Below are 11,017 nucleotides of genomic sequence, written 5' to 3' on the forward strand. Positions count from 1 at the left end.
CAGGCGAGATCTAATGAATCAGAATCTGGGGCACCTGTGTTTTCAACAAGCTCCCCACGCGAGGGGCTCGGGCGCGGACAGGCTTGGGCAAGGACGGGGCGGGGGTGTGCTCCAAGCCGGTTGGTGTGTCTCCATTCTCAGCCTAGCGCCAATAAGGGTAACAGGCCCTCGACACCCCCCCCCCAGCACTCCCTGCGGCAGAGGCTACTTGGGGCCACATCATCCCCGTGCTACCCCTGAGGGCAGCCGGAGGCCTGGAAGAGGTCAGTTAGTTGGCCGGGACTAAATCCTTTTGAAAACAAGAAGAGCAGCTGGGCTCGGGGGAGCTCGGCCGGCCGCCACCTCTCGCTCACGCAGACGTCACAGCAACTCAAACAGGTGGGGACTCTCGCCGTCACGCCTTGCAGGTGAGGAAACAGAGGCCCGGGAGCCGAGGTCTCAAGCCGCCCACTCCGGCCGGCCGGCGCTGTCACCCCAAAACACACCCCCGGCTCGGGGGACTATGGCCTGGGGGCGGGTCTGCGGCCGCCTCTCCTCGCCCGGCGCCCCGCACCCGCGCCTGCCGAGGATGCCCTGAGCCCAGCGCGGGCCAGACATGCCCCGGCGTCACCCCAAGGCCGGGGCCCAGCAGGCGGCGCCCCAGGGGTTTCCAGGCGACGGCGGTCGCCGCTGGAGAGCCCCGCTGCTGCCCAGGCTGACGCCCTCGGAGCTCCGGGCAGCCCCCCGCGCCCAGAGCTCGCGGGGCTCCAGGATGTCGGTGGGCGGCTCCGGGTGGTGGCCGGACTCCGGGAGCGAGTGGTCGCGCCCCGAGCTCCGGGGGGGCGGCAGGAGCCCCCGCCGCGCCTGCCCGCCCTGCCCGCCCAGGCCCCGCGCGCGGCGCACGACAGGCGCGCGCCCCCGTCGGTGCAGCTGCCGCCCCTGCCCGCGGCCCGCGCGCCCCCGGACCCCGACCCCGCGCGCCGCGGGCCTGGGCCGCGCGAGGACCCGCGCTGGGACCCGGCCCCGGAGGGCCCCGACTTCCTGGGCGCCCTCCTGGGAGAGCTGCTCCCCGGCAGGTTCCGCCAGTTCCTGCGCCAGCTCCGGGCGCTGAGCGAGGAGCCGCCGCCGACACCCAGTGGGTCCCATTCGGGGCGGGGTGGGGGGCGGGGCTCGGTCCTTCCCCGGGGGACCCCACGCGCCGGGCGGCGCCCCGGGGCCCGGGTTGGCCGCCGGGGGCCCTGGAAGCACCGCGCGTGGGGCGGGGGGTGTCACTGGCGCGTGGGTGCGGGAGCCGAGCCCAAGGCTGCCCCCCCGTGAGACCCGGCGAGGACCGACCCCAGCCGCGACTCCCCCCTGTCCCCGCCCGCCCGGCAGCCTCGGCCTCGCAGCACCCCCGGGAAGCGCGCGAGCCCCTCCCGCCCGCGCCGCGGAGCCGCAGCCGCTCCCAGCACGCGGACCTGCTGTAAGTGCCGCGCCGGCGGGGGCGGGGCGGCCTGGGGGGGGCCGGCGCGCCTTCCAGCGGGGCCTGTTTGTCTTCAAGGGGCCCATCATCCCACCTCCAGAGGGACCTGCAGAAGGCTCTGCTCCATCAGATGACAGCCCTGGGTCCCCTGAGGGGCGCCCAGCCACCGTGCAGCACCGTCAAGGAGTGCAGCCAGTGAGTGGGGGCGGGGGGCGCAGAGGGTGCGGAGAAAGCACCCTCTTTCCTTCCTTCCCCTGCACTCGCCCATGAATGTTTGCCTCTCCTGTGCATCCACGTGTCCACGGGTGGGCCAGGCTACCACCCAAGCATTCAAGCGTTCATGATGCAGCCCCAGGTCCATCCACGCCATCCCTGCGCAGATCTCTCCATGAATCAGGTCTGCCAACCCGGTCAAGAACCATCTGTCAACACCTATGCAGCCATCCAGCCGCTCACATTCATTGTTCATCCACGAATCCACGAACATTCATTCTCTCGTCCATCCACCTGTCTCTGCACACATCTCATCCCGGGGCCAGGTCTCCATCCGCCACCCTTCCAGCCACAACCTCCCACGATTCTGTCCGTTCACCCATGAATCAAAAGATCAGTCGTCTACACAGCCTTCCATGCACCTGTAAAGCCAGCATGCTCTCCGTCCCGAATCGGGTCCTGGTGCTCTCCACAAGTCTACGAACCCATCTGCGTAATCATGCATCTGAACACACACTTACCCAGCCCCCTAAGATTCAGTCCTTCTGTTCACACCTTTTCATTCATGCACCCACCCACTCGGTGTCTCCCGCCTTCACCCATCTCACCGTTCACCTCTAACATTTACACTATATGTCAAATATTTGGGGGGAATAAAATAAGAAATGGAGGTAGGAGAAGCGTTTACTTGGGTCACAGCTCTGATAGAGGGGAAAGAATGCAGAAAAAATCTCCCCAGCTTGGACAGGCTTAAACAGAGGTGAAGGGTGAGGAGCAGTGCCCGTGGGTTTAAAGATCCAGAGAGTAAATACCTGACATGGGTACCAATCCTTCTCATCCTGGGACCGTGGCAGACGGTACTAAGCTATCACAGCACTTGCCCCCGTTCTGAACCATTCCTGACACAGAGTTTCAGGCAGACATCACTGAGGAGTCAGAACAGGCCCCAGAAATCAAAACATTCGCCAACCTAGGAACTTTTCATCAGCCGGTCCAAATGAACACCCTACTTCTCCAAGATATAGCATAAGTGTGGTGCTCGGGATCGCAAAGGTAAGCAACAGCAAAGTGGGCTCATTCAGTGACTCCTATCCAAGAGCCAATACTCAGGCACCAGTGGTGTGCAGGACTCTTGGGCAGGCTCTGTGGGGGGCAGCGGGGTGCACGCAAACAGGCTTCCTCGACCCTTGAGAAGGGCAGCTGAGACTCCAGACGTAGGGCAGAGGTGGGTGTTGAGGAGCAGACAGTGGCTAGGTAACAGTCCCAGTGCTTGTAGCCAGTATTGCCCCAGATCCTTCCTGGCCGCTTGGCTCTGGAGTGGGAGGAAGGAGTGGCAGGACACAGACACACATAAAGATGTGGTCAGATAAGTGGCTGCAGACTTCGCAACATGCATGTCTTTAAGGACGAACAGGCACTTCTGAGTAGATCAAGCAGGCCCTCCTGCAGCTTTGCCCTGGAGGCTGAAGTTCAAAACAATAATGTAACCATAACAGATCTCTTATGAGCACAGGCCCCATGCCAGGCCCTGTCCTAGATACCTCACCAAATTCTTATAAGGATGCTGGGATGGTGCCTGTAACACAGAATACAGAATTTATTGAGCAAAACTGCAAAATGGAGACTAGAGGACAGTCCCCAAGGTCATGTGGCTGGGAAGGGACCCAATGAAGGCTGGCGATCCCAGTAAGAGAGGTGCACTCTGAGTCCTGCACACCTGGGGGGGTGCTGTGTCGTCCACGTCATCACCACAACCCTGCATGGTGGACACGGCAATGAACCCCACTTTATAGATGAGGAAACTGAGGCTCATAGAGTTAGGATTGACAGATGAGCTGATAAAGCAAAAGAATTATAAACTAAAGACACTGATAACTGAACTGAGGTTTCTGAAGCTAAGAGTGGGGAGGGGGAGATGGGCGCAGGCAATATAGGGGTGATGGTGGGGGCAATAGAGGTGATAGATGATGGATGGATATAGATGAGAGATGACAGAGACAGGTAGGTAGGTAAACAGGTAAGTATGTGGACAGACAAATGAATACGTAGAAATACATGTATACAGAAGACGTAGAACACAGAATACATAGAAATAATGTCAGAGAGAGAGAGAGAGAGAGAGAGAGAGAGAGGGGAGAGTGAAGACTGGTGCTCAGGATGACATGCCCTGAGTTGGTTTTCTTATCCTCTCTGCGGATTTGCCTGATAAGAAGGCAGTGGGACCAGAATTTGAACTTTGGCTCTGTGTGACCCGTTTTAGTCGGCTGTGTGGCCACGGGCAAGGTGCAGACACCTCTGGGCCTCAGTTTCCTCACCTGTAACGTGGGAACACAATCTTGGTTCCCGGGGTTGGGACTCCTGCTTGCTCTGTTGCCAGCAGCCGCGGCCACGGTGGTGGGTGGGGGGCCGCGGCTCAGGCCCCGGCCCTCCCTGCCTCTCTCCCCTCTCTCAACAGGCTCCACAGCACGCAGGCCCCCAAACTCAAGGCCGTGATCTCCCACAGCTCCTCAGGGGAAGGTTCTGGGTCCCACAGGCGGTACTGCCCCTTTCGAGTGCGATTCGCAGATGAGACCCTCCGGGACACAGCCATCCGCTACTGGGACCGCTACTGCGCGGGTGAGCAGACGGCCGGGAGCCTGGACCCCAGAAAGTTCCAGCCTGGAGCTGGAAGGGGAGAAGTTGTGACCCTGGGTCCTGGGAGAAGAGGCCTCTGACCCCTTTAGAGTGTCAGGGTGACCACCAAGGACCAAGCATAGGGCCCGAGGACTAGCAGAGGGGATTCGAGGCAGGTGGCACCAGGGAGCAGCTGCAGTGGTGGCTGCCCGGCCACGCCACCTTGGAACAACTTCACCGCCAAGGGTTCCCACAGGCCCACAGGCTCCCAAGCCCACATCTGGCCCCACACACAGCCTACAGGCACTGGAGAGGGCCAGAAGGCACCAGAAACCTCTTCTCAGACCCATGAAGGCTGACTTCAGGGCCCTGGGTGAACAGGTGCCCAGAAAATTCTACTAGATCAAACCTCCCTGCCCCTGCCATCTGGGCAGAAGTTTGTCTCAAACCCCTGGATGAAGGGGATGGATGTGATAGGGTTCATTTGGGCATTTCCAGGACTTTCCAAAGAAGCTGGCCCTTGCTCGGGCAGGGCGAGCCCTTCCTGCCCCCTTCCTCCTGCCCGCTGCGTCTCATCTCAGCATCTGGCAGCCCCAGGGCCTCCTACACTCCTCAGCCTGCCTCTATTATTGAATATTTACTGTGTGCAGTTTCAGGAAACCCCAAAACCTAGCTATGGAGAAAAGCCCCCTCAATCCAGGACCCTTGCACATTCCAGAGGGACCCAGCCCTGTCCCCTTAGGGTCTGGAAGGTTGGAGATAGTGTAGGCTTTGCCCACTTTCTAATTTGGTGGGGACCACAAAGCCAGGAGATCAGATGATAAAGCAGCTGAGAAATCAGAGTGCCCCCAGTCACTCCCGGAAAGAAGGCTCCCCCTCCCCAAATTGTTTCACTGGGAGGCCAGTTGTCCACCAAGGGAGACACTTCCATGGAGAGCAGCCTGTCCTGCACCCCAGGGCCTCCACAGAGCCAGTGGGAGGAACCAAAATCTTCCCTGGACACCCACAGATCCTGGGGCAGGTGGGCAAAGAGCCCTGCTCCTGGAGACAGAGGCTGGGGGGCTCCTGGCACCTGTGGAATCACCGTGGCTGTGTGGGGGGCAGGTGTGGGGTCAGCCTCCCTGCTTGCTCCAAGGCCCCCAGGGCCTGGAAGGCTGGGTCTGGGCTCTGCAGCCTGGCTGCCTGGGGTCAGGGCTCAGCCCCATATTGCAAGCGGCATCTCAGTCTCTTCATCTGTAAAACGGGTCTGACCGCAGCGCCTGTGCCCTCCAGCTGCAGAACAGGATCCTGCGTGGTCCAGGGAGCCCCATCTGCTGCCCTGAGACCCCACAGCGCCCTCAGCTGGTCCCCCCTCTCGCTCTAGGATACCTTTCTGCCCAGCATCCTGATGTGCTGGGCCCCCAAGCCAGGGACTTCCACAGGGCTCCAGCCCCTCCTGTCTTTTGCACCGGCGCAGAGCTGAGCGACTACTGGAGGCCCAGGTCGGCCGTGGGACAAGAGCCAGGGGTGAGGAAACGTCTTCCCTGCTCCGCAAATAAACCCAAGGCCCGGGAGGGGGGACCTGCGGCCGGGGCTCGCTGGACAGGCCTCTCCCACTCCTGGCTGCTGCGCTCTGGGGGCCTGGACCGGGCCGGAGCGGCAGAATCAGCGGGGATGAGGCTGAGGGGTGGGGCACGGCAGCCTCAGAGGCCAGGGCTTGCTGCAAGTGAACGCCCCTTCTGGAAAGTCGGCCCCCCCCCCCCGCCCCCATTCCTTAATCTGAGGGACAGCCTCTGTCAAGCTCGGTCGGCCCACACCTGAACCAGGCCTGCGGGGAAGCCAGGCCCGCCCCCACCGCTGCTGTTTGCTGACCTCCGCCGCGGCCGGGGGGCCACTGGGGCCGGGGCCAGGCCCCCGCCGCCTTCCCGGGCCTGCGCGGCCACCCGACCCCCAGGGCAGGCATCTGGGGGGGTGGGGGGGCATGTGCGTCTCTCCGAGCCGCGGGCGCGGCGGGCGAGGTCAGTGTGCCAAGCCGCGGGAGGCGGCGCGAGGGGCCGGCACAGCCTGGCCTGCGCCCACAGCCCTGCCCCGGCGGGACCCGCCCTCTCTGCCCCCCGGGTTTGGCGCCGGCAGCCAGCGCTGCTCCCGCCGGGCGGAGTCGGAGCCTCGCGCTTCTCTCTGGAAGCGGCGGCCCCGGCCGCCCACCCGCTCCGGCCCGCGGTCCAGCCCCAGCCGCCGGGCGTTTGCCGCCACCTCCTGGCCAGCGAGGGAACAGGCCGCGCTGAAAGCCAGAGGATGGGGGGCGGGGGGGGGGTGGGGGGCCGGGGCGGGGGGCGGTTCTGAGGACCAGGACCGCTGCGGCAGGCGGAGACCCTGTTTGAAGGGCTGCCCCGGCTCCAGGAAAAAAGTAGATCACGGCACAGACTGGACAAACCCTGGGGGGGCCATGCTGCGTGCACCCCCCCTTTCATGGGGCGGGAGGGGCTTTCCAGCTCCGGGGTGACCTGCCGTCCACCCTCTTTTCTGGACTTTCGCACCCCGCCGCCCCACCCCCCAGTATTTCTGTTTCCGGGGGCGGTCTGCGGGGCCTGGGGGTCTGCGGGGTCCTCGTCTCTCCGCGCCGCCTCGGGGGCGGGGCCCCGCCGGCTCCGCCCGGGCCTCAGTTTCCCCGGCGGCTGCAGCGCCGCGCGCGCCCACGCGGGGGCAGTGTCGGCCTGGCTTTGGCGCCGCCGCGCGGGCCCGAAACTTGGCCCCGCGGGGTGGAAAAGTTCCCCTCGGGGCGCCGCCGGCCCGGCGGAGGGGCTCCCGCGCCCCAACTTCCTTCTCGCTTTTTGTTGTTAAACCCAAACGGCCCAGCGGGCCCGGGAAGGTGGACCCCGGGGGCGCACGGGCGGAGGCGCCTGGGACAGTCCTGGCCGGCCACTGCCCCCCCCACCCGCCCCCCAAGAACTCCCGGGCGCGTCTCCAAGCTCTTCCCGGCGGGCCATGGGGCGGGGCTTTCCCAGGGGTCCCCCCTGCCAGGCTCAGGCTGGGGCGCCCTGCGGGTCGCACCCCCACTCCCGTGCGTGCGCCGAGGACCCCTGGCCTGGCCGGCAGCCCCCGACCCCCACCCGCCTCAGGGGCCGTTCCCGGCCCCCCCAACATGGGGACTTTGCCCATGTGGCTCCAGACCCACAGTCACCGCGGTCCCCACGCGGTGGGAGGACGCACCGCACGCGCACACCACACCCTGAGCCCCACGCGCCACACACCCCACCCCACGCACGCCACGACCACACGCGTCACACACACCCCACCCCACGCACGCCACGACCACACACGTCCACACACCCCACCCCACGCACGCCACGACCACACGCGCCACACACACCTCACCGCGCACGACACTCCACACACTGCACACATCCCAAAGGCCACCCCACTGCAAAGCATCACACCCGCGGGCACCGTCCATCTGCAAAGGCCCCCTCCCCCACCCGGCAGCCCACACACAGGGCAGGGTTGCCCCTTGTGGTCTCCCACAGACTCCACCCTGTGTTCTGGGGTCCACAGGTGCCCCCTCCCCCCACCTCCTGTCCACAGAGTGTCCTCCCCACCCCCACAGCAGAGCCGCCGGCACTTGAATGAGGGGTGGTCAGGGGGAGGGTGAGGGGGGGAGCACTGCCTGGGAGAAGGGACCCCCCAGCTGTTCCCAGGCCCTCCCCCCCCTCCCCCTGGCCAGACCCACCCCAGGAGACCCAGCAGTACATTTGCACTCGTGGCCGGTGGGGGGGCCACACAGCCCCCCATAACCTCACCCCCTGAACCTCTGGGGGGGGGGCAAGGCTGATTTTCAAGTTCCCGTCTGCTCTCTGGCCTTGACCAATCGCGCTTGTTCCCACCCAACCCACCTCTACCCGCCCCAGGCAGGGCAGCCAGTGCCAAATGGGTGGGGTGTCAGGGGCCAGTGGGAACAGGGGGAGAGGCAGAAAGACCAAGGCTCCTTCTCCTGCGGGTCCACTAGCCCCTCTGTAGCCCCACTGGCAGCCCCACAGGGCTGGGGCCCAGAGAGGCAGGGGCCGTCCGAGGGGGCTACAGCCAGGACTAGGCCCACAGGCGTCCTACCAGCCCCCACGGGCCTCCTGTCACCAAATACAGTTGAGCCATTCCCTGCTGGGGAAACTGAGGCCCAGAGAGGTTAGATTTTTTTTAAAAAAAAAGATGTATTTATTTATGCATACAACAACTGGGGTGCGGGCCAGGGGTGTGGGGGTGAGAGGATTCACCAGAGACAGAGTGGGGAACAGAACAGGCAGACTGACTGAAATACACTGCAGAGGGGAGCAGCGGGGAGACAGGAGAGGTCTGCCTCACCGTGTGGGTAGCTCCCTGGCCGGGGATGGAACTCGTGCTGCAGAGGCTGCGGCCAGCTTCCCAGCGCTGTGCTTAACCGCTTGCGCCACCAGGGAGGCCCAGAGAGGTTAAACTCTCTCTCAAGGTCACAGAGATGGAGTGTTGCTGTCTGGGTTCCAGCTCGGCAGGAGCCCCAGGGAACAACCTCACCTCTTAGCAGGAGGAGCTCAAGCTGGGGGCCGTCTCTTCCGGGGCTGGGGGACCCTTCCTGACCCCAGTCCAGCCTCCTGCACATGGGCCTCCCTGGAGGCGGAGGGTTGGACGCGGGCAAGGTCAAGGGGAGATTTTGGGTGGGGGGAGGGGGCATCTAGGAGAGGATGGAGACAGGCAAGCAGAGACCGGGAGGAGGAAGGCGCCTCCAGCACAGGAGCCTCACAGCTGCCCTCCAGGCTGGCGCACAGGGAGGCCCCGCTCCAGGGTGAGGCCTGTCTGGGCAAGGGTCCGAGTGGCGAGCCAGTGGAAGAAGCCAGCCCGCTTGGGCTCCGGGACCTGAGTGCGCAGCTGTCTGAACCGATATTTCACGGAGCACCTACTAGGTGACCCCACATGGGGCCCCGGGCGCACCCAGAGGGTCCAGGCTGCCCTCAGGAGTCTGTCCTCTGGTGGGAGACATGGACTCAAGGGGGCAGTTCCAGGAGCTGGCTTGGGGTTATAATGGGAGGCCTGGGGTTTTGGGGCGTGGAAGGGGACCCAACCCACCGCGCAGGGTGTGCGGTGACACCTGGAACAGGGGTGGACCAGCCCGGGGAGGAGAGGGGCCAGGAAGATGCTGCCCCGGACGGGGGAGGTGTTGCTCTGGCCACACGCACTCGCACATTTGTGGAGCTGCCTGGCTCTTTCCAGTCCCTCAAACTTTGTGCCCTTAATCAACTCCCCCCAGATCCTCTTCCTCCCCCACATTTCTGCTTTCTTGAGTCCTTTAATCTTTCCCTCCACGTATGCCCTCAGGCACTTGGTCTGCAGCTTCCTGGGATCCTGTCCAAGGCCATCAACCCCCTCCCAGGAGACACTTGCTGCCACCTCCAGGAAGCCCCACAAGCCTCAACATTCCCTAGAAACTGTCCAGAAAGGCGGGGAGGGGGGAGGGGATCATGGGGAAAGGTCTCTGTGCCATGTGGGTCACCAGAGGAGCAATAATCAGAAACTCGTTTGCTATCTCCCTTCGGGGGTTTTGGGGGACCCTTCATCACTCACCTGCCAGGGTTTCCCCCGTTTACTGTCTGCACTTGGCAGCCTCAGGGACTTGAGGGATGCCCCCAGCTCCCAGGAAGCCAGCTGGGCTCTGGGCTGCTTTCCAATCCTTGTGGCTGCAGAACCCCAGAGACTCTGCCTACAGAACCCACCGGCCAGGACCCTTTGGGGGACCTGAGGGCCCCAGTGTGTTCTCTGGGGAAAGCCGCCTCCCAGGCTAAGGTTGTGTATGGTGGCCAGGAACGCGGACTAGGCTCTGCCCTCTTGAGCTCAGTGTGCAGTGGGGAATGACAGACGTGCCCTGGTGCAGGCAGCGTGGACGTGCCTGGGTTAAAGTTCGCGGTGCCCAGAGCTCGTTCACTCGCCCAGGGAGAAGGGCATGACTCCGTGAAGCAGACCTGTCCCCAGCCCCAGATACAGATGAGGCAATCAGGGCACAGAGAGGTTATGTGACTTCCCCGGGGGCACACAGCCGAGGTCCAGATAGGAAATTCGAGTGAGTGCTGTGAGGGGCAGCCCTGCAGGGACAGGGAGCAGGGGAGGCGCCCCCTGCGAGCCCGGGCTGTGCTCCCCAGGAGGTGGACCCAGCTTCCTTCCTGCCCAGAGGACGAGGCTGGGGTGGAGGGCACAGGCGGGTATTGCTGGCAAACTGCTGTCTCCCAGTTCCATTCCTTCCTTCTCCTTCCTTTACAGAATTCATTTATTGAGCAGCTACTGCCCACCAGGCTCTGTGGACAAGGCAGACAACATTCCAGCCTCAGGGAGCCCGTGTCCTGGTGAGGGGGGTACAGACAGGCCCCGCATGGTCCCCTCACCCGGAAGGGCCCTGCACATGTGAGGGCCCCGCACAGGGGTTCAGTCTCTACTGTTGCCAACTTGAAATTCTTAATAAATTTTATACAAGGGGCCCTGAATCTTCATTTTGTGGGTCCTTGCAAGTGATGTGGCTGATTCTGAATACAGACGTTAAACTGTGGCAATGCCAGGCTGACAGGCAGGTCCAGGAGGGCTTCTGGGAGGCAGCAACTGATCAGCCTAGGCCTGGGTGTGGTCCAGACCCAAGTCCCTGTGACCGGTCCCTGGGAGCTGGGTCAGCACCGCAGGAGCTCAGGACCGTCAGAGCCGGCATCGCTGCGGTAACCAGATAGCCCAGGCCCAAGGGAGCGCGTCTGCGGGCGTGGGACGGGC

The 11,017-nt window shown here is 63.9% G+C and overlaps 1 protein-coding gene across 1 annotated transcript; it reads left to right on the top strand.

Annotated features, from left to right (window-relative positions):
- The first annotated feature begins 595 nt into the window (after nucleotides 1-595).
- CUNH9orf50 (chromosome unknown C9orf50 homolog) lies at nucleotides 596-10,732 on the top strand. The gene is made up of 7 exons (XM_037491452.2): nucleotides 596-757; nucleotides 865-1,114; nucleotides 1,354-1,441; nucleotides 1,520-1,636; nucleotides 4,110-4,270; nucleotides 5,631-5,773; nucleotides 10,523-10,732. Exons 1-7 carry the CDS (start codon nucleotides 596-598, stop codon nucleotides 10,607-10,609), a joined length of 1,008 nt encoding a protein of 335 aa, XP_037347349.1. The 3' UTR covers nucleotides 10,610-10,732.
- Nucleotides 10,733-11,017: the final 285 nt, after the last annotated feature.

The sequence above is a fragment of the Talpa occidentalis genome, unplaced genomic scaffold (assembly GCF_014898055.3).
Source record: "Talpa occidentalis isolate TD23 unplaced genomic scaffold, MPIMG_talOcc4v2.1 talOcc4.7, whole genome shotgun sequence".
Classification (NCBI taxonomy): domain Eukaryota; kingdom Metazoa; phylum Chordata; class Mammalia; order Eulipotyphla; family Talpidae; genus Talpa; species Talpa occidentalis.